Source organism: Monopterus albus, unplaced genomic scaffold (genome assembly GCF_001952655.1).
Source record: "Monopterus albus unplaced genomic scaffold, M_albus_1.0 scaffold20.1, whole genome shotgun sequence".
Classification (NCBI taxonomy): domain Eukaryota; kingdom Metazoa; phylum Chordata; class Actinopteri; order Synbranchiformes; family Synbranchidae; genus Monopterus; species Monopterus albus.
This window is the reverse complement of record NW_018127900.1, coordinates 1,550,999-1,575,266: the sequence shown is the minus strand read 5'-3', so window position 1 is coordinate 1,575,266 and position 24,268 is coordinate 1,550,999. Positions and strand designations below refer to the sequence as shown.

Below are 24,268 nucleotides of genomic sequence, written 5' to 3'. Positions count from 1 at the left end.
GCTTCAGGGAAAACAAGCAACAAAGACCACAAAATGAGTGAGGTTTTTTAAAATACAAAGATAACACATCAGAATATGTCCAATTTGTCTTTGTGGGTGATTGATCGGTCACATTGTTTGTTTGCTTCAAAGTAATAAGTCAGAGCAGCACATCAGGGAAAAAGAACGCCCCCTGAGTTATGACTAGTTAGGAAAAGTAGAGACAAACAGCACAACTAGTTAAAATCATGTGTGCTTGGCACTGCACTGCCGGGCAAACACAAGGTGTGTGCTAGTTTGATAATCACCCACTGAACACTAGTTTTACCCAGAAGTATGCACCGACCTAAAGTTAGTTTGGTCATAGTTTACGAGCTGGAGCTCAGAATTTGACAGAGAAATGATAAAATATCGGTATTTCACACTGTTACTGTGTTAAGATGAATCACGTGAATACATTTTCTGTGGCAGTTACTGTTGCTCCCTAACAAAACATAAAAAAAAACTGCTGGTTTCTAGTCAGAACTCTCCAGAAGGAAATTGCCACAGGACACCAGGATTTCTTTACGTTTTGTTTCTGTGGAGGACTCTTTGTTAGAGGCTGCCTTGCTTATAAAATGTATGGAAAAAGCTTCTCCTCTTGTGCTTTATTTGAATCAAACCTCAGTCTCCCTAACAGCAGATATCTGTCCCTGTCACTACTCATCCCCTCAGTATGAATAATGCCCTGTGAATGAGCTCTGCACAGACCAGTAACATGTAACAACCTTCTAATTTCCCTGCTCTGGGCACTGTCACTTTCCTGGCTGTCATCTGCATAACCGAACACCCAGGATACTCATGTGTATGTGGATGTGGGTGCATCTCCAGAGTATGTTGTATGTCAGCTGTTCCCATAACACTCTTCCAGCTCTAATCATGAAGCCCTGGCAGGCAGAAGCTACATGCCTGTAGGCTATGAGGGCAGAGGAGGCTGCTACCCTCAGGCCAGCCCTGGGTCTTTGTGGCCTACCATGACGCTGACAAGGTGGAAGCAGTGAAGTGTGGACTTTTCAGACTGAGAATAAACAATCTTTTACTGAGAGCCTACTGTAGTACAGTGCAAGCATGAAATATGTCTACATAACAAGAAAATAAAATTAGTTGCAGTGATTTTCTTCACAGCAAATTGTTACCAAGTGGTATTTGCTAAGAAAAATCACAATTAAAATGTTGAATCAGGAAACATGCTTCCTTTTGGTCTCTTCATCTTCCCCTCTTGTCTTTGCTCCAGCTGCCTAACATGTTTCCTCGTCGTCCTTTTAATCTGGAAGCTGTCCAAGCTGCCCTGTGTCCAGCGTTCATGCTGTGTGGAGGACATGACTTGCTGAAAGTGTGATGAATTCAGTTTAGTTTAGATCTAAAAGTGCAGCTGGAGCAGTGAAGGAGACCAACTAAAGTGAAGTGAGGTGTGCATATTGCAGATGAAAGGGGAGTTTTGTACATGGTAAAAGTAAGAGAAGGAAGAAGACAGTCTGATAGCCCAGCAGAAAAGAGAAATGTCCAAAGGCTCGCAGGAGGTTCAGACAAAAGATCTTGCTTAACAATGTTTTGGATTTTGTTAGAAAGGAAAAGACAGAAAAACAAGCCATTTGAAACAGATGTTTCTCCAAGGGCAGAGAGTGAGATCTCTGAATCAGTATAGGCCCAGTCCTACACATATTTTCAGTTGGTATTCTGTCAGGACACAATTAAAGTTAAAATTAAAATAATTATACCCTGCTTTTGCTGTAACCTGATCTTTTAGATATTATGTAAACTAGAAGGTAATTTTTTTTCATTCTGCTGGAGAAATCGGTCTTCTTGGCTAAATATATGCTTAGCCAGATTTCTACTGACAATTCAGAAATCAGAGCCATTACGCTTGCAGTTAGTGAGATAGTCGGGGGAACAGTGGTGAGGTTTGGTGCAGCTGAATGAAGTAACAGGACCAGTATGTTAAAGTCAATTGGGATGATTTTGTAAAAAAAAACAAAACAAAACTATTTACTTGTTATATAGTGTTTTGTGAAACTGTGATACAACAAACTGTTGTACTTTCTAAAATACAAAGTGATATTTGATATATTTTTCCTTGGTCCTGAATTACTTGTCTTTGAAATTTGAAAAACAAGAAGCATCTAGATTTACCCTCAGAAGCTACATCATGAATAGACAGATGTGGTAGAGTACCCGCAGCAAGGCCGTGATTAAAGATTAAGATGGAGTCAACATGTAATTCACAGTGGCTCAGGGCTTGTTCTTTCTCTTCTTTGCATAGTTGCATATATTCTTTTCACAGATGCTTTCTCACATTTACACACACCACTTGGGGCTTTATCATATTTGCTGACTATCTTATTTTGTGTGGATTAACATCAAAGATCCACCAACAAGATCAATGTCCTCTCAGAGAAACTCAAAGGTTCTGAAAGCCGTTGTTTCCCTGAGAGAGAGCATTGTTCTGTAGCTGTTTGTTGCTGGTCCTGCGATTCTACCAGCTGCCGCCAGCTCCTGCTCTATACATCTAGTACAGTGTCGATAACGAAGGGAGGCAACCGTTCCCTCCATAGACTGCTGAACAGAACAATCCAATATGGGCCATAGCTGTAAGGCCAGGCATTGATGGGTGCAGCACCACAGCAGCCTTCCATTCCTGCCCAGGGCTGTGGCCACATTGGCCTCTTTAAGTCCCATTTTTCATCATTAGCATGAGACATAAAACTGATCTCCAAGTAAAGCTCAAAGTTTAGTGTTAAAGTGTTAAAAGTCGGTTTCAGGTCCGCCTTGATAGATTGTCTGCATGGAAACGGTAAAGGGCTTAGAGGTTCAGATTTGTGCAGCCCAGAGTCTCTACTGGTGGCCTCCATTTCTTTTTGAAAGAGACAGACCACCAATAAGCAACAAAGGCGGTTTAAAGCTAACTGCTGGTGCTGTGAAAACATGTACTACCATCTTTTAAACAAGTTACATTAGGCAGTTTGTGTCTGTATTGGTTTTTTAAATCATCAGATGTTTTGTTCTTGCTCTCATTTTTCATTACTAACTGTTAGACGAAGAAGCTAATTCCAACAAAGTGGTAACAGCAGCTGAGCACTCATAAACCAAAATGAATTGAGATCTTTCTTGGTACAAAAATGACAGAAATGCTGGATATGGAGGAGTCAAAGAAAAGACCTACACTGAAGAAGGTCTGAAATCTGGATAAATGTAGAATAACGTAAAAAGGAATATGAATAACAAAATTGTCTAAGGTGCATGTAATTTTCAGATCCCAGTGTACATGTAAACATATAGAGATAACATATGGAGCTACAGCTGCTGAACAATTACACACATTTCTAAATCCTACATGAAAATGACTAACACTGACTTTATTTTGGAGTTTGCACCATACTTTTTAAAGCAGCACAGGACCTTTAGGTGTGTTTTGTTACCTCTCCATCCTTCTTATTTTAATTTCCAAATCAAATGCTAGAAAATGTCATCCCTTCTCTTCTTGCAATTATCATTGTAAGGTGCTAAAAAGCACATCTTTAAAATGCCTTCAAAAGTCAATGCAGGCGCTTAACCGGAGGCGAGTGTACATAAGTGTGTGTTGTGCTTTTCAGCAACAAAAGGTGAAGAGCAATTGATGGTTTGCTATAGGCAGAATGAATGGGTTTAGACATAGCATTTCCAATAATGCATTTTCTCTGAAAGCGGGTACAAAGAATAGGAGTTTGTTGTTATGAAATGGTGCCTTTTGTGGTTGTTTTGCAATGTGGTTATTGAGTTCAACTTGTCTGTCTCTCTTTTAAATGCTCTTAGTGCACTGTACATGAAGCAGGATATATATATTTTTTTGCTTTCAGAAGTATTTGGTTCTAACACAGACCATCACAGCATCCGGGATAGCCTGCACCTCCATCGCTCCATAGCACACATCAGCCCGAGGCCTCTCATTGTAAAGCACAGAGCCATAGAACGAACGTGGCAGGTTGACACTGAGAATGAGCCCTTCAGTGAATATGTGCTTGGGAAAGGAACACACTGGGATTTAAAAACTCAAGAGAGGAGTTTGAGGGCTTTGACAATGTGGTGTAATGACAGCTACCACTTTGCATTTAAAGGAGTAGAAAGTATCTTTTGGCTTCATCCACAGAAGCTTCTGATTTCTGTCTGACATGCAACAAAGAACTATTGATATGTTGCTTGGGAAAAGAAAACACTGGGATTTGAACCCTCAAGAGAACTGTTGGAGGCTTTTGACAGTGCATTGTAATGACTGTGCATTTAAAGAAGTATGTCTTCTGGTTTCCTCCATAGTAGCTTCCGATTTCTGTTTGACACACAACAAAGCACTATTGATCCTTAGGGAAAATGGCAGAGAATGTCTCATGGAAACTGCTATGCAGGGGTCTTCTGAAGCCAACCTTTGCCCACACACACACACACATAGGTACAGTTACACACACACACACACAAACACACAGCCACATTATGATTAAAGACAGTGTATGAAACTCTTGAGGGAACTTGGGGCTTATGCCACTGAATAAATGACAGGTAATTTTCAGTTGAGAGTGGAGCGTACAGGCGAGTGAGGCGATCAATCACTTTGGCGATCACCCATGCAGATTTCAGTCCTCCCTGGCATCATCAAGGCTGATGACATCAATAGAGCGAGACAAGATGGCTTGACAAGTGTGAGAGAGGGAAGTGTATACTGTGCATATGTGCAGATTGATTTCTGATAAAAATGCATAAAATACTGCCTTTGTCCAGGCTATGGAATCATTGCTGCTAAGTAGGTAGTACTTACTTTATTGTGAGATATGTGAAAAGGAGAGGGCAAGTGTTTCATGGATTTCTTTTCCAAGTGTGTATGAGATGGCCACAGCTGGAGAAAAGTGGAACTATTGATCCTGGGAGTTTCATTTTTCAAACATGGCCATTTTTCAGAGCCAGCTTCGATTTTTGAAGAATATACAATGTGTTTTAGATCACTTTATGGCCTTTTTGTCACTGTGTACAGTGGAGAGATAGGAAGGATCTCAGGACAGGTGGTAGGTGGTGAAAGTGGATGAGCATGCTCCTCCTCAGCCTGTCTAGAGCTCATTACTTTGCTTGAGCACATCCATCCATGATCTATACCGCTTATCCTGAAGAGGGTCTTGGGGGGGCTTGAGCCAATCCCAGCTGACATAGAGCAAGGCAGGGTCCACCCTGGACAAGTCGCCAGTCTATCACAGGCCTGACACTTGGAGACAGACAACCATGCACACCCACGTTCACTCCTAGGGCCAGTTTAAAGTCACCAGTGAACCAAAGCTGCACATCTGGATTGTGGGAGGATCAACCTGGCATCCAGATGAAGCTGCCAGATGCAGAGCTGGACTCTAAGAAACTTCTCATCAGACGTTTTCTTGGTCTTCCACTCCTATGTTTGTCCTTGACCTCTTCGGGTTCTTCATATTTCCTTAGAACAGCTTGAAGCATCCTGTATGTATATTTCTTATTTTATTCTGATAGAGGCTGAGAAATAAATATATATAGTCATCATAACATTGTTAAAACAACAAATCAAGTGGTGGCCAAAAGACCTTTGCCCAGTACTAATTGTATGTTGTCACTGATTAGTGTGTTTAGCATTTTGTTGAACTGAAAGAAAACTATAAAAAGTTTCCATAGCCCTCCTATCTGCTCTTTTGTCCCATCAACAGTCCTAAAGCCAAAAATATTGTATTTGCATTCATATGAAAACAGAGAAAATCCACCAATCATCATATTTGAGAAGCTGAAAACACCTTTTTTGCATTTTTATCTTTTAAACGACATAGTCACTGTGGTGATGAATATTCTGTGAATTGACTGGTTTTCAGGACTATTTTAAACTGCATCTGACTGCGCCACCAGTGTTCCCAGATGGTGATTTTAATTGGATGAGGGGAAAAAAAGCTATTTTAAATGTCAGCCATCTGTAAAATATCACAATTAGGGCTACAGCTAATGATTATTTACATTATAGCACAAAAATGGGTTCATACACCCACATCAGTCAGATGTTGCGTTTTATGTTGTTCAGATTGTACAAACATAAGCACATGTTGATGTGTGGAAATGTCAGAAATGTCAAAAGAAGAAGGAAAACAAATTATAGAGCAGAATGTAGGATGTCCAAATTGGTTATTTTGTCTCACCAGTAGTCCAGAATTGAAAACTGTTAAATTTAAAATTTGATAAAACAGTGAAAAGGTTTTGGCATTTTTGCTTTGAAACAACTGACTGACTATTGTACAAAATTGTTGCAAGTTGTTGAAACTTGTAAATAACACAAAGCTAAAATTCTGACTTTTTTTAAAGGAAGGTTTTTGGTTTACAAAGCTACCACTGAAATGACCTGTCTTACTGAGAATGCCACTGCTGCTTACCTTCAGCTGTTAACTGTGTGACTTCCACATGCTTTTTACACAAACAAAATGTCGACATCGTGGGTAGTCAAGTGGCCGGGGAGTGGTTATGTTATCACTCACAGTTTCTGCCCAGTGTCGCCCAGCAGCAGGTCACGGTAACACCACACACATATGAAGACATCAGCTGGTGGTTAAAGGTTCATGGTGTGAGGACTTGATAGCACACACATAAACAAGGATGCACCTACTGCCTGTACTTTGGTTCTGACCAGTGTTGACTTCTACACTAGGAAGTCATGAATGGGCATCAAAGAGCAGCTGGTCTTGTCTTCGTGTGAGTGCAACCAAACGTGACTGTTATCTAAAGTTGAACATTTAAAACATCTGCCACTGTGGAGTTTTATCGTGTCTGCATATGAAATTAAAACCCTTAAGACCCCTTTAGACATGACTGTAGCACCATTGCATTATGAAATCAATGCAAGCTCACTCTCACAGTTTTATACTTCATTAAATAAAATTCATTATTAGAGACTTGATGGAAACAGAAGAACCTCTAATATGTTTCAGAGGATTTCCTGCAACTGGCAGTGAAGTGACTTCTAATGCAAAACTGCTTTATAGGCATGAAGATGGATTGTTAATAGAATGTGTTGCAGTGTATTCAGTAATCATTATTAATCAGTATGTCGGCAGATTCCTTCTCAGCTCAGCCCAGTGTTCATAAAGCTCGGTTAATTAGACTGATTGATTAGATGGTGGTGATGCAGAGCTCTCATCACAGCTCCTCATCCCGTCAGGCCTCTAATACGATCAGATGGCTTTCATATTCACATACTCCCCCGACCCCCACCACACACACACACACACACCCGTGGTTTGTTTGGCCTGTCATATCACCTCTCCGTCTTTTTCACCTCACCATCCACCACCGTTTTCCAACACATTCATATTCAGACAGGATTTACAGACGTGAAAGAAGCAGCCAAGCTTGCCAAAGAAATACACTGAAGACTAGAAGATACATTATGTTAACACAGAGAGAGTGGAAATCTCTCATTCCCCCTGATCCCCTTCTCTCCCTTCTCTCCCTCCTCTTCCTCCTTCCCATCTTCTTCTCCCTTCTCTCTCTCTCACTGTGATTCATCCTGTGTTCTTCTCTCATCATGATTCATAAATATGACAAGTCCTTCTGTTTAGCCAAGAAAAACACTGCACTTGATAGCTGGAGACTGGGAACCTCACATCTGTCTAGACTCAACAGTGTACTTGGCCTGCTTGTGCGCTGCTGCATGTGAAAAAACATGCACATGTCTGCAGACCTAAATGTGATTCAGCTAGGCCAAAGCTTTAGTTGCAGATCAATACACATGCACAGTTCCAAGTGAACCGCCCTGTGCTTAGTGCGCAGTGCCTGCTCATCAGCACAGAGACAGCATAGCGAGAAGACTCTCCCTCGCTATAGTAAAACTTTATGACTTGCCGTGGTGTTTTTGTCTCTAGGCATCGGATATTACAGAGTATAAGTATCCATTTAGATTTCCGCCAGATCACCAGTCCTTCATGTCAATACAGCCCATCTGAGCTCTTTAAAAAGAGACAAAAGTTTGTAGGTTTGTGTGTCATTGAGTTTATGAGCGTGTGTGTGTGTGTATTCCAACACAGTGATGAACCCACTCCAGTATCACCCCTAAGAGAGTATTTATGGAGAAAATGATTACCTTGGAAAGAAAAGAACTTTGATGAAAATCAACCCACTTCAATTTGCACCTTGTGGGCCTGCGGTTGCTGTCCTTGTTTATGGGTAATATTGGAAATCTGTAAAATTGCAAGGAGTGCTTCGCTAACGGAAAGCTTTCAGTAGGACATCATGATATTCAGTGGCCTTAGATTGAGACATTTTGCTGAGTTTATGCACCTTTGCCACTGAGTGAGTTTCCATCCAAATGTAGCACAAGTTTCAACTGAATTTTGTGAATATTGAGAAAATGCACTACCACTATGGGAACAATAGGCTTGTGTTTGTCATGATAAACAGCTGGTGGTACTAATCCACCAGTCGAGTATAGTCAAACCATTGTAGAAGAAGAGGGTCTAGCAAGATTACTTAATTAAAAGAGTGCCGTCTTAAATCTACTGAGAGCTATCACAATTCGCTAACCCTGAGCTAATGTAACTTTTAAACTGCCTTCAAGTCTTACCCTCACCTAAACAAAAACACCTGTCAGCGTGACACAGTGCAATTCAAGAGCTGCACAAATTACATCTTCCAAAATGATCATGCAGTTGAATCGACACCTCTCTAAGACTGTTTCAGGAAAAACTGAATGTTATCACCTTCATGAAGGGAGGATTTATTGCAAGACTAAACAATATTGGTTTTCCCCTGCAGCTGGCTTGATAGGCAAGTTTCTCTGAAGGCCATGGTCCAATCAGTTGTCAGTCACCATCCCTGTTGCTAATTAGCAACCCCTAAAAACACTAAACTATGTAGTCTACACTTGATTTGCTCAAGCCTGTGTCTGTTTCTTGGTCCAGATGATCAAAGTCTTGAATGACAAACACTTGCCAGTAAAATGTAGCTTCACCTGAGTGCAGTTTGAATGTGGTGTACGTCTCTGCTCAGTGTCTGGTTTGTGAATGGGAGGTCAAACACACCAGTTGTCAATGAGAGAAAAAGTTTAAACTTATGCTCCCTTTTACTTTTTTCAGGCAACAAAGTGTATTTTTGTTTTGTGTCTGTCTGGGATAAATCGGTTTCTGTGTGGGTGTGTATATGTGATTGTGTGTCATTATTAGAGTTTCAAACATAGACAAATCGCAGTGTCCCTGCCCTCCACACACCTCATCTCTCTCACTGATGAAACTGGCTTTACGTTTTTGTGTGTTTTTAAAATACACACAAAGGAGGAAATACAGCTAAGGACGAACGCAATGATGTAGGGGAGTGTTCTTCCTGAGTTGTTGCAGGAATGTAGAACGTTACGGAGAGGGAGAGAGAAAATACGGAGCGCGGGTTGAAGGGGAGGGACGACATTCTGCTCTGTCTTTTCTCTTTTTCTGTGTCTTTTTCCTTTGTACTTGATGGAGTCAAATGAATTGCATGATAGACGATATTGACAAGCTTAAACGCCTTTGCTGGATGGGAAGTGGCCCCTGGGTGCTGCCCCAGCATTTTGTAAGAATCAGACTTTCAGACAAAAACCACACACTCACATACAGCTTTGCTTTTTTCTTGCTTCCACAGCACTCTCCACAATTACCTTCCAGCTCTTTAAAACACATACACACAAAGGCTATCTTTATGACTGCAGCATTTCAACCATTCCATCCCACAATTTTTTCTGCTTTCCTTACCTCCTTCACCCAGAGACCATTAAACCAGATCCCCCCTAAAAGGCTTTAAGGCCTCTCTTGGCTAGCCACTTCTCCTGCCATGGCTTTTTTTCATGTTTTTAAATCAAAGCCCCTGAAAGGTTGAGAGGGACGAGGGGGAAGCAAAGAGAAATTTGGAAAGCGTTTTTGTGTTTGTGGGTTGGAGACAAATCTTACAAACCCATATTGTACACACACGCACACACAAAGGCTCCATCTGATACGGTACATGCCCTCCTGGCCTGTTCTGCTCTGGTGGGGTTTTATTTTTTTCTTTCTCCGTCTCTCTCCTTACTTGCTGTTAGTCACTGTTAGATGTGTAACCTACTCTGCTTCTTTTTGTCTCTTATGCTTTCACACACTGGACTATATCCATACGCTCTCGCAGCACAAACACCGGTATGAAATACCTTCTGCTGGTGGCCTCTGCTGTGATTGGCTTACTTCTCTCGCAGACGGTTCTGACTTGACAATCACAGTGATGTGTAGCCTTTTGGTTTTGCTGGTAGTCAACCCGAAAATGTTGGTTGATGGTTGGCTGATGGTTTTTTGGCAGAGGCCATGTTGGGGGACCTCCAGCCAGCTCACCTCACCTGCCAGCTGCCCTGCTCAGCCTGGTCCTTCTGGAGTCTTTTTTTTTTTCCAGCTTTCATACTCAAAAAGACAGCTCCACTCTACTCTCCCCCCCGTCTCCATCTGGCCCTGCAGATCAGCTTCTATATACATCAGTGTCTCCAAGCGGGAGCACTGACTCACCTTCAGTTAATCTTTTATGACTGTACCGATGATGGGTGGTTGGTGGGTCCAAACCTGAGGTGTGGAATTTTAAGGTACATCCATTTATGTATTGCCCCGAAAAACTCTGTTCTCTAAAGTTCTAGAAAGTGTAGCAAAGAACAAAACTGTGTTCAGGATGAACAGGACTGTTTCGGGGGATAAGTTTTATTCCTCTTTGTAGGAGGCTCGAAGTACAGATACTACAGGGAGCAACTACCTCACAACTGGCTGTTTCCTCTACTATATATATCATCCCATTTTATTTGAGTGCCACCTCAGATTTTTGATATTTAACTCTGAATGAATGAGCTCTAATAATAAAGTTTGTTGTAAATTAAGGCAGTTAGGTCACCTGTCACAGGGTGAACATCATGTATGTAACTGTTCTGGGATTGAAATAAAAACAAAGCAGAGAGCTTGTTCAAGATCTCACACATGCACAGTTGACTTCGACTCATGCTAACTTCAGGAAATTATGGCCACTTGCAGCCTTCGGGGCAATATAGTCAGGTCTGGGGTTTTGTAATGGAAAAACATGTCACCAAGTGCAACGCTGTGTTTTTCTGATGTTTTTAATCATTTCTGAACAACAATGGAGGTCTGTCACAAAGGTGAAAATACTATTAATATAGAAAATGCTTGGCCTTATCCTTTAACTGTCTGCTATGTTTCATAGCTCAGTGTAGCTCAGTGGTCAGTGGACAGGAATCAGTGATTTGCAACACAGTGAAGTGGAGTAAGAGCCAAAATATAGTACCCTTCTTTCTTTTTATTGAATTGCATTGTGAGTTTGCCAAAGATTCCCACCTCTAGTGCAAACATAATGCACCTAATCTGTTAAAGCCCCATTCTGTCAGGTTTTATTTTGTCATTTTAAAGGGATTTTGGAATGGAGCCCCTCACATTTTAAACATGCAAAAGCTGTTGTCAGAATGAGCTCAAAAATGAATTTTTACTATGTAGGAAAACCTCCTGTGCAGTTGTGAACTTCACCTTGTAAAGTGATAAACCTCCAGAGGTTATTATATCAACAGGATTTTAGGTTTATAGCCGCAGTAGCAGCTGTGTTGGTCTGCTGTGTACTTAGGAACAGTACTGCAGAGGCTATTGGTAGCGCAAACTAAAGTGTTTGATAAATTAGAAGATGTTGAGCTGCTGGTAGCATCCACCAAACCAGTAAGATTTATCCTCGTGGGATCATGAATGTCTGCATAAGTTTCCATCCCAGTCCAGTAGGTGTTTGGATCAGTGTGGGAGACTGACCAATAGAGCCGGGATGCTAGCATGGCTAAAGATGGGTCACAGAATCAACGGCCTCCATTCTTTCACGTAGAAGTTTTGTTTTCTGTCACAGCAAGGCAGCCTAATTTATTAATCATTTGGTGTTTTACAAGCGCTTTGGCTTCTCACTGATAAGGTAAGAGACATACCTTCAGGAGAGTTATAGGAGGTGTTTTACCCAGATAAGACATACTATATGTGACTTGGTGAAAGATAAATAGAATTTGTGCTCTTTCTTTTTGTGACTTCTTTCTCCCCTTGCTGTCTCTCTGGGTTTTCCATCTTCCTCGGCCTTGACTCAGTAACCTTAGAGTGACAGATGTGTGATTAAATCTAGAGGTGTATATGTAGGCCAGCCTTAAAAGAATCAAGGTTATGTGGACAAGTATTGTGATCAGTAAAGATCACGACTCTCAAACAGGGCGTCCATGGGATCTATGAGTGCACCTGGCTATTCAACTTAAATTTTATTTGTATAGCGTGAAATCACAACAAAAGTCATCTCAGGACACTTTACAAAGTAAGGTCTAGACTGCTCTTGGTGGGCGGCCCTCTGCTTTGACTGGTTTGGGTGAATGGAGGAGGAGAGAGAAAAGAAAAGCAACAAGAACCAGTAAACAATCAAACACTGGACAGGTTGATGTGACCGATGGATGCTCATCAGAAGCTACCTGCAGAAAGGTACAGAGAGAGAGAGAGGACACACTACGGGAAAGAGGAGACACACAGTTAATGACATGTAATAGTGACATATAGATGCATGGAGAGAGAGGAGAGGAACTCAGAGCATCATGGGGCCCCCCAGCAGTCTAAGCCTATAGCAGCATAACTAAGGGAAGGCTCAGGGTCACCTGAGACAGCTCTAACTATAAGCTTTATCAAAAAGAAAAGTCTTAAGTCTAATCTTAAAGGTAGAGAGGGTGTCCGCCTCCCGAACTAAGACTGAGGCTATGGCTGAACAGAACCTGACTGTCTGGTCACAGTGTGATGCTGGCCAGCACTGTGACAGTGTCCCAGCATGTGCAAATATTCCAGCCCAACTTTTAGCCCTGCACAAGAATTCCTCTATGCCTAGACTGACCGTTAAGTGGCAAATAAAAATCTTGAATCTTGAATCTTGCGGCTCAAAAAGGGTGAGGCTGACACATTGAAACAGATGCACTCTAATCAAAACTAAGTCAGAAATGTGTGCTTGAAAATAAAGTGTTGTTCCTGTATTCCAAATTTTTTTAATGTGTACATTTGAGTTTAAACCTGTACACTCTATTTTGAACTTCTATATATCTACGTTGGTGCTTGCATGATTTTTTTTTTTTTGTTTGTTTGTTTTTCTTTGTTATTTTGTGCTTTGAGTTTCTGGCTTGCAAGCTTCCACCTTCTACATTTGTCCTGGCTTTTCAAGGGTTTATATAGACTTATACAGTACATTACATGTGGAAATGTTCTTACATAAGTGATGGGGGTAATTTTACCTGCTTTTGTAAAGCCAGTAGTAATCTAGGATCTTTTTCTTTGCTAGCTCGCTTGCTCACTATTGCAGCTGCTAACAAGGTGATTAGCCAGAACTTAACAATCCTGACATCTGTCTTGTAAGTCATTAGTTTTCTTTACAACCCTCTGTACAGAATAACACCATACAGAAAAGCTAATGTTAAGACCTAACAAAAATTAAGGCTGCTGTCTTTTAACAGAATTTACAGGTATAAACCCAGTGCACAAGTTTGAAAAACTTAGAACATAAGTCTGAATACAATCTGTATAACTGCAGCATTTCTGTTGTTGTTCAGCAAGTCACCTCTCTCCAGTCTAACTGGCCAATTCATTGTCTTGTCATTTGTGCAGGAAAGGCAGAGTCTCAGGACTTTTGACTTTTGAATTGTCATAATGTCCAGAATCATCTATATGCACTGGAGCCAAAAGACTGAATAAGGAAACGTCCAAGCCTTTCCTTGTTGTTCAGATTAAGTGTTGGCTCAGTCTTTATTAATCTCAGGAGCTGCTGATGACATTTTTAGAAGTTGATTGAAAGGGCACCAACACAACAAACACCTCTATATTTGCAAATTTATCATGCTGAGTTACCTTAAGGGATCATAAACATTGCTACTAAAGTTCGAAAATCCATTCCTGGCTGACAGTGTTGATATAAAGTGGTTGTAGCCTACAGTATGTCTCTCTTGCCACCTTCTCAAGCTCTTGTCAAATTTAGCTCTTCTCAGCATTTTCTATATTAAACATTAAAGTTCAGACATACTTCCCATTTACTTCTCAAAACATGTCAAACTCAGTTTCAGTCTAAGTTTACTTAGACTTCTAAATCGTTTGGGTTAAGTGTTTGCGAACATTTTGCATGTATTTAATTTTTTTTGCCCGAGTTGGATTTTGGGAGTCCCATAAAGAAACACTGAAGGCCTTGGATATCTTGACAGAGATATCAAGAAAAGGTGAATTTAGTCCTTCTTCATGCTCCGTGATGTTTTTTTTTGTTGTTGTTTTCCCAGATGATTACAGCATAGAGTTAATCCTCTCTCTTCTCTTGCCTCCTCTTTTCTAATTTTGACTTTGTGATTGATGAAGAGTTTGTAGAAGCACTGGGGAAATTTTCAGAGGACAAACAATTTCCCACATATTGTTGCAGTGTTGAGTGTGATGAGGGAGGTGAAGTAGCTATCAATAAGAGGTATTGATGACTACAGTGGAAGCTGGTGGAAATGTTCTGCTTCCCTATTGATCTCTGATCCATTATGAGCTGTTAGTAGACGGCTGGGTGAATGATGGGGAATGGCCCATCCATCATAAGTTGATGCCCACGCTGTTCGGCAGACAGACACGTCTAGCTGTTTTGTCTGTGATCTTCCTACTCCTCGCCCTCCTCTTCTTCTCCTTCTGTAATCCTACTTCCAGCACTCTTTTTCTCTGCTTATCATCCAATGCAAAATGTGCTTGACCCTCAGCACAGATGGAGCAGACATTTAGGCTTGAATCTCACAGCACCTGTCTGCACCCACTAGCTTTGAATTATTACAACTATAATAGAATTCTTTGCCAAAATTACTGGTAAGTGCAGCTTTCCACACTGCAAACTGTCCATTAAAAAAAGTCTTTCATATTTCTTTTCACTATGAATGTCATAAGCTGTTCCTGGAAATGCAAAAGACTGAATATTATTAGCTATAACAGTAAAGAGGTTTCATACCTAGTACACTAATTTAAACTTTCCTCTTCCTCTCCTCTGCTGTTCTGTTCTGTTGTGCAGGTCACTGATCGATCCATGCGAGCAGTTGCAGAGCATTGTCCCGAGCTGCAGTTTGTTGGCTTCATGGGATGCCCTGTGACCTCTCAGGGTGTCATCCATCTCACTGAGGTATGTATCACAGACGTTTTTGACATCATCATCAGTATCATAGCTCGCCCTAAATCCTCAGTTGTGATCTATTCTAAGAACTCCAGTCCTCTTTACTTGGGGTAAAAGTGAGGATACTGCACTTCTTGTAGCAAAGTTGAAAGAAGATTCATTTCAATCAGCAGTTTCCTCTTTTTGTTTTTTGAAGTAATTAGCTGTATTGGTAAATGTCAATAGAAGTTGTGGTGTGACTGTTTTTGTCTAATCCTGTTACTGTAGGCCAGCTCTCCCCGTTGCTGCAGGCAATGCACCGTCTCCAGGGGGGAACTCAGGGCCTTGCAGTCTGTTTTATCTCAGACTTAGTTTTGAAGTTATTTTGTGTTAACTTTTAAATCTCATGAAAGCCTAATGAGATGAATCCTAATAATACGCTGCTGTGCTGACTACACCCTGCTGTTTGGATATTACCATGGTAATGAGCAGGGCTTCGTGGTTAAAGATGTTCCATGTCATATAAACATGGACACACATGCACTCACATGTTGATCGTTTTCCTTCCCGTTTATTTCCTCTTCCCAGAATAACATCTCTCTAGAATGTGTGTGTGTGTGTGTGTCTGTGTGTGTGGAGACCTGTGTGCGAGTGTGTATCTGCACCCACGTGTGCTTGTTTAATACAATCGATTTGTCTTTGTGTACATGCGAGTGTGGACGTGCCCTCTTGGGCTTGCATGCGCCCATTCCTTCTCAAATGCAATTACAGTTGTGTTAATAGGACTGAGATACCCGATGCTGTGCCGCATTATTAGATTAAACAGCAGATTTGTGCTCCTGGTTTTGACCCCCTATCATCTCTGCAGCCTCCCCTGACCTTGGCCGTGTGTTGTAGACAGACAGTAATGAAGCTAGCCAGTCATAACAGCATTAGCATACCTGGAGGTGGACGCGTACACATCCTCCTGTGCACGCAGTCTTGCACACCTCATTATTATTTATTACAGTATTAACCAAGGTGAAGTTATAGCAGTTCAGATGAACAAGTTCATAATTCAGATAAAATATTTTTAAACATGCAGTTTTGTCTCAGCAGAAGTGTTTTCCATCCTTATTAAGGTTATAAGCTTTAATGAAAGCACCAGCAGAGATATGGACAGGACCACTTGCTGCATATTAGTTGTTAGCAGTTGTTCTGGAGCTTTTGAATGTGTTGCATGATCTTTCTTAGCAGATAACTTTTGCCCAGTTATCATGGAATTATAGCCTAGATGTTCAACCCTCTATTTTTCTAAGCACTTTTAAGGACTTCTTCATGATATTGTCTTAAAATGAGACTGCTGTTAATATTCTTGACCTCGGAAACAGCAGTTGACAGCTCCATTTACAGAGGAAGATCATGTAATGCTCCAGAAAGCTCCAGAACAGCTACTCAGTGGACTTTGTGCTGAGATGTTTTCCTCAAATCCTGTTGACAAAAACCTCTGAAACAGTGTTTCACTGCTCTTATTGCCTGAACATTTCATGTCTGCTTTACCTCCAGAAACACTCAGAACAACTGAGGTATGATGTGCGTATGTTCAAAAGTGTGTACGTTAATAATAGTCTTACTTGCTGTGCAAACCGATTTGCATGATTGTTTATTGCATTGTTCACTTCTGAAGTACAGTGATAATTTTAAATCGGGTTCAGTCAACCCCTTAAAAGTCTTTATTGGGTGTAGTGGATGTTTCTAGCGTAGGCTGGTGAGACAGAAATCTTTCAGAGATAACATTATGAGCACATTCTGTACAGATTTAAATGTCAAATAATCACACTTTTTCTTCGGCTGTATGAGATTAATTTCTTTGTCCTCCCTCTCTCGTGCTCTTGTTTCTCTGCCTCTTCCTCTCTTTATAATATGTGACAGTAATTATCTTGTTTAACAGTTGATTCCTTTTCTCGTTTATTCTCTCTTGGTTCCATTCAGCGTCAGTTGAAAAGCACAATCTCGCATTTAGAATCGTTGCATTTATGATGACTCTGTGGACCTGCATGCGATTCCAGGACTGCAGCCTTCCTCTGTTGTTCAATAATCACACACTCCTTTCCACTTCTTTTCTTCTTGAATTACTCTCTCTCTCTGAAAATCTTCCTAAACTCCTCCATTACTTTTATTAACTTCTCTCTTCTGACATGCTCATTTCAGATTGAGACTTTTTTTTATACCAACTTCTCGCAAATTAGGGTGTAAGGAAATTATTTGAAAACTATTTTAATCATATATATATATATATATATATTTAATATGATGTGTGTGTTATTGTGTTTAGCTTTGCATTAATCATGCACACCTGTGACAAGGTGGAAGCAGAGTAGATTTTAGCGTGTGTGTACGTGGTTGTTTGTGTGTGCAGGTGTTGGGTGTTATTTCAAGGGTGGAAGGCTTCACTCATTCAGCTTGTGTGCTCTTATGTGTGTGTGCCTTTGAGGAAATGGATCTGTGTGTATTTTAGAGGTGAGTAACATACTGTATGATGTTTTTCTGTGCTCTCGCTCTGCTTCTCAGGCAGCCTGGGTCACACTTTGCTGTCGGCTGGTTTTGAAAAAATGTGCAGCACCGACAGAGTCATTGTCCAAGTCTGAACGGTGTTGTTACCTGTTTGCTGTCTCTTTCTCTGTCTAGTCTCTTTCTGCTTTTAATCATTGTCGCCCTCTGTATGTACCTGCTTTTTGTCTTCTACTTTTGTGTTTTGTGTGTTTTTGGTTCTCTCTCTCTCTCTCTTTCTCACACACACACACACACACACACACACACACACACACACTCCCTCTCTGTCTCTCCATCTTCCTGTCAAGCAGTGCTCTTTATTTCTGGTAGCGATTAAGTCGAAATTCGGCTCCATCAGAGAGCCAGTGTTTGAGAGCAGCTCTGGGTGCCAGGGAGCCTGCGTTCCCCCAGTCTTAGATGTCCCACTGATGGTTTCCCTTTGCTTGTCATGCCTACCCACAATGCCTCTCCTTATACATCAGCCTTTCACTGCTCTAAGACTCCGTGGGCCTCACAATGCCTTTTTTGTTTGTGTGTGAAAGTTCCCACCCTCGACAGAAAGAGAAGAGGCCAAAGACATAACAAATGGAGAGATTGTTGAAGAATGTGTCAGACATGAAAAGAGGTATATTTGCAGGCTGTAATAGCTATGTGTTGTCGCTCTGATGTGCAGAACTCGGACGCTTCTGGTCTTAATTTGGGGCCTTGTAGATTAATTCAGCTGTGTTGCTCCAGTGGTTTTGTTTTTCTTCTGTCCGTCCTGGCGGCTTAGTGGAGCAGTATGTACACTTACTATCCTCAGTTCAAATCTGGCTCACAACCTATGAAAGAAAGAGGAATAAGAAAGTCATATTATTAATTCATTTCCTCATTTGTTTTCCAAACTACCATGAGCACAGTTTGGAAGAGAGGCTGAAATACAAAAGGTTAAGGTACAAGTCTTCACCCACTGTTACGTTCACACTTGCCACTCCACCACCAATTCCTCCCCACAAAGGTGTGCAGCTTTGCTGTAGTCTGCTGGCCCCTTATCTCCTCCCCCTGACTGGAGCACAGAAAATAATAAAATAATCACAATGCCCTGTGTCAAACTGATAACCCCCAACACAAACCAGAGAAGTTATTGCGTGTGTGTATATATGTGTTCACATCTAGGCTGTGTACCTTTTCCTATGTAGAAATGTGTATGTAACTGTGTACTTGTACATGTGTATTGTGTCTCAGGGATGGAAGAGAGGATAAAGGGGAAATGAAGGAGCAGAGGGGATTTGGAGGAAGAAAGGTAATGGGGTTGTGGGGGTCACAGAATGAGTTGAAATTGTAATAATTTTATTCAGCGCTGTATGGAGGAGATTGGGGGATTTATGAATATAATGAGCCTGAGAGAAGCCCGAGGATGATGTGTGTCTCTTGCGAGAGTAATTGAAGAATAATTCATTTGGCTCTAAGACTTTTAACCCAGAGACAGACAGAGATAGAGAGGTTTTTGACCTCTGGAGGCAGGGATATCATGTCTCATTATTGGCCCAACTAGTGTCACTCTGCTCCACTGTCATCCAGTACTGTCACGTCGGCTTCTGCGTGCATACAGATGTCTGTGCGTGTGTGTGTGTGCGGGTACATATTTGGTCATTTGGCTTAGAGTGCAGAAGACAAACCAGTGCTCTCTATCTTTTCGAGCCATTCCCTGCCACTGAGTTTGTTATCAACACAAACACACGCAGGATTAGAGACTGAAAAGGAGAGAGAAGGAGAAAAAAGGGGGTAAGAGAGGGAAAATAAGTGATAGACAGTAGATGGGCACAAGACAGATAAAAAGAGAAGTTACCACACATGCACACACAATTACACACACACACAAGGGTCAGTTCACTGGTCCATGACACCAGACCCACGTCCTCTCCAGTATTTATAGGTGTGTGTGTGTGTTTTTCTGCGTCTGGAACGGGGTGCGTGTGATTTAGGCTTAGTGCAGAGGGATTGTCTTAACGCAGCTTTCTCGTGTCTGACTGAGCGGTCTGGGATGCTTTGATATGGGGAAAAACACAGAGCGCATATGCATGAGTGTGCACTTGTGACACTGCTGCCATTCGTCTCCCCTTTTTTGCCCCTGCCTCATCCTGTCTCACACAGGAAGAGTACTAAAATTAGAAGAGTTCAAAAGTAACAGTAAATGTTTCTTGAGCAGTTGTGTATTGTTTCAATGTGCATGCACAACAGAGCTCACGCATGCCTCAGAGTTTGGGGAGTTGATGGTTACCATTTAAAGCTGTCTGTCAACATGAGGAGTAAAGATGTCATCCTGCAAGTAAAGAAGTAATGAAGATAAAATAAATCAGAGAGCAAAAAGGTTGTTGGTTTGCTAAAATCAGCAGTTGGGTACATCCTAAAAAAAGCAGGTGTGCCCAAGAAAGTCTTGTGGATGAGCAGAAAATCATTTTCATGGTGAAGAAAAGGCCTGTTTTGACTGCACAGAAAGTCAGGAACGCTTGATGTAGCATGTTTCCGTGTGGTAAGCACAACAGAAACAAACAAACAAAAAATACACCTTGTAACATACAAGGAACAAAATTCAGCGTCTAACAAAATGATGGGAAAAAGAAAGTGTGGAGGAAAAAAGAGGGACAGCTCATAACCACTTCATCGGTCAAACGTGTTGGCGGTGCTGTGTGTACAGTATGGCTGCCAGTGGAACTGGCACACTGGCATTTATTGATGATTTCACTGCTGACAGAAGCAACGGGATGATTGCAGAGGAGACAGTACAGCAACATTCTGTGTGCTCAGATTGAGCCAAATACATCAAAACTAGACAAAAAACAAGAAGGTGACTGCACTGAAGCACTGGAATAGCATCATCAGGGAAGACACAGTGTCTGCTGATGTCTGTGGGTCAGAGATTCCAGGCAGTCACTCACTGCAAAGGATTTGTTTTGCAAAATATTAAATATGATAATTGTGTTTGACTTCATGTGTATAACATTGGCCACTATCTGATAATGGGGATAAAGTGTATATCCCACCCGGTTCTTTTAATATTTACTCAAATTAAAGCTGAGACTTGGCATTTTAATGTAGTAGCCATTATGTGTCAAACTGAATGTGCTGAAGCACAGAGAAACAAATGTGTAACTGTTTAAATATTTACAGTCTGGACTGTAGATGCATTTCACACAATAGGACCTATATTTCATTGACTAAACTCACATAATAAATCTTGAAGTGGTTATAAATCAATAACTGCAGCGAAACAGCAGCTCATATTTTCCAAATCCAACATATTCACTATTTATGACTAGAACAATGGTTCGCTCTGTCCGTGCCTTTTAAAAGTCATCTAGCTGCTCATCAGTCGGGACACTGAAGTTGATAGACAGCTGCAGCCATGAGCTCATGGTGCTTTGTGCCACTGTCCAAACCATGACATCATATCCTCTGCATGGGGTCCGTCAGCACTCAACTTCCTGCTTGGCATCATGATTCTTGACATTGTGTAAATAAATGTAATAATAACACAAGCAGTTATAGCTGTGTAGTCTGGCAGAGCGCACACAGGAACACACACATGCCCGCTGTGCACCAGACTGTGACATACACTAATGTAATAAAGTGTCAAATCAACCTCTCCAAATATTGAACTCCTGCCTATGCTTGGCTGAAGGATAACGCACCTTTGAAGCAGCCAGTTATTTTTCTTACATTTAAAGTGGCGTTTTGCTTGTGACCTCTGACACAGACTTTCATTTTTCCTGTTCGAGAGAGGCGTCTAATTGAAGCAGGTGGGAGCCAAGCTGCCAAACATCTGGTCATATGGACTGAATAATACAAAAAATGTGGTGCTACTCCCAGTTTTCATTTGAGAACTGATTGCTTTTCTCTTACCTGTGCCGTAATGTTACATTTACATTTTACATATTTGAATTGATTTGGTCTGTAAACATTTCCATCCAGTTGTGTGATTCTCTTACTTGATTTGAATCTTGTCTTGTTCTGCTGTGTGGCTCTGTCCAGGCACATATTTAATTTAAAGTAAGGGAACTTTAACTAACATTAAAGTTGATTTTAAGACCTTTTAACATTTTAGGGTAGGTTAAATAATTTAGTGATAATAAAAGCAGTAAAACTAAATGACTTATTTTATAATATTTTCACTACCTAAAGTTGCTGATTTATAGAAGTAAAACTTCTGCTCATTTACTGGAGTGAAATTATCAATACCACCCTATTCTGTAAAGCTACTGCATTACAATTAAAAATCCAGAGTAAAAATAGAGATAATTTATTTTAATGCTTTATATACTGTTGCTAGTTTACTCCATAACAGTTATATTTCATAAAATGATCACACTGTATGTTGTTTATGTAAAATTTTAATCTGAAAAAAAAAAAAAATCTTTAGCTGTTAAAATATAGTACTGGGAAAAATAGTGTCTGATGGAGTGGATTAGAAGTATAAAATACCATAAAATAGGAACTCGGCTAGTTTTGTGGAACTTTCAGTATTCTTATAATCAGTGTGCACATTAATTTCTTTGCCATGCGTGTGTTCACGGAGCAGGAGCGGCCCCAGAGCAGCTGGATATAGCAGCTTTCACCGTTTTTAGGAACAGCAATTATCCAGGTGTAGCTGCCACCTCAGAGGAGTCGAGGCAAACTCTGCCTGGTTACAGACCTCAGCCAACGAGGAGAAAAACCCACCGAACCCCTCGCCAAATCCCCTGCTTGGAAATCTGTTGCTGTATTTCTCTCTCACTTGCTCTCCTCACCGTTTCCCTCTCTGTTTTTCCCTCTCCCTGTGCTGTGTGAATCATTTACTTTGTCTTCCTCTCTGTTTAAATCTGTTAAATCTATTTTTGCCCGAATAGAAAGTCAGCTATATTATGAGTTGGGGGTGGGGAAAAAAAAAGATTAGCTGCATTAAACTCTTTCACCTGTGAGTCAAATTCTGATAATTTGTCAACGATGAGAAAACAAACACTGGCGCTGTGGCCTGTCACATTACGGAGGTGTCAGTAATTACTCAGAGGTTGTTTTTTGTGACTTTTCATTTCAGGGATTTGGATTTGGAGGATATTTTTCTTTTGGCAAATGTCTGCAAAACTGTTAAATGTATTTTACTGCGGTGGTTTTCACAGATGCATCAACAAAGTTCCAGTCTCAGACTTAACTCTGCCTCTTGCAGACATCTGCTTAAAATTTTCAGATTTTCTTCAACCTAGCTACACTTCCAGCCAATCAAAACTCACACGGTTGGCCTGGTTTCTGATTGGTTATCCACATCAATGAAATGGTTTCTATTGGTTGTAGTAGAAATTCTACTCACCATACGTAGGCAGTTTGAATATTTGGAGAACAAATACTACGTTCCCTGTCCTGGCTTTTCATTTTACTCCAGGTTTGATAACCATACATACTGAATACCAATGTGTGTGTGTGTATGAGTGTGAGTGTGAGTGTGTGTGTGAGTGTGTGAGTGTGAGTGTGCGGATGCTTGTGCTTGATAGTAATTTTTTACAACGGCGTAAGTGCATGACTATTGCTATGAATATTAGTGGTAGTGGTCACTTCATCTCCATCCTGGGTTTATTTTTATATTACCTTTGTTTTGCAAACAATACCATCAACATGCACACAGATGTGCACACACAGTTCAGCCTCATTCTGCATGAATAATTCAGCACTTCGATCCAACACTGGCCACGGGGGCACATGACGTGTTTGTTTTGTGGGTGTTTTTGTAGATTTCTGTCTTTTAGTGCACGTGGGTGAGCATCTGCTCATACACACACGTCTTTGTTAATACACACATTTAGGGCTTTTCCCCATAATTAAATACCCTTGTTTATCATGTCAAGTTCAGCTGTCCCCTGATGATCGCTGCCAAACCGTCTTTGCACACCCAGGCTGTTTAATGTTTATTTCATCAGTGTATCTGAACGTGTCTTCACACTATAGGTGAGGATATCTCACAAACAAAATCTGTTTCATGTTTATTTCATGACTAAGCAGAGCTGTCTTATCACAAGAGGTGTGGATCCAGAGTGACAAAAATGCCACAGGCTACATAAGAATAGGGAAACAAATGGAGCAGCTAGAAAGAGGTAAAGGAGCTTTTTTATTACCTTCACTGCAGTGCAGCATCACACAGCTACTGTGTTTGTTTGCAGCCGCTATGTGCTCTCTTTGTGTTTTGATTCACATATGTGGGGACAGAGAAAAGTGTTTACATGTGTGCTTACTTCACGCCGTGAGCTGCGGCCCTCATCTGTTCCTCCCATGTGTCCTCATGCTGGTATGTATATGTCATGCCTATGGAGCTGACAATAGTCCTCAGTGATCTTAACACCAACTGTAAGCTTGTTTTCTCTTTAGCCTTGGCCATGACATTTACTTTCCTGGCTCCCTGGTGGCTGGCTGGAATATCATACCTCTATTATCTTGCATCCCTGGTGTGGGTATGTGTGTGTGTGTGTGTGTGTATGTGTGCGTCTGTGCCTTAAATAGTTCTGAGTATGTATCAGAGAAAATACACCTGTGCTGTGATTTGAAAAGCCTCTGGTAATTTCAACGGGCAGGA

General features: G+C 41.1%; 1 protein-coding gene across 2 annotated transcripts in view; it reads left to right on the top strand.

Moving 5' to 3' along the window:
- The window catches only part of fbxl17 (F-box and leucine-rich repeat protein 17), a 214,444-nt gene that overhangs the window by 58,022 nt on the left and 132,154 nt on the right, over positions 1–24,268 (top strand). For both annotated transcript variants that reach the window (XM_020593848.1, XM_020593847.1), the window contains exon 7: positions 15,082–15,189. In XM_020593848.1, the coding sequence (XP_020449504.1) occupies positions 15,082–15,189 (108 nt within the window). The remainder of the gene's footprint in view (positions 1–15,081; positions 15,190–24,268) is intronic.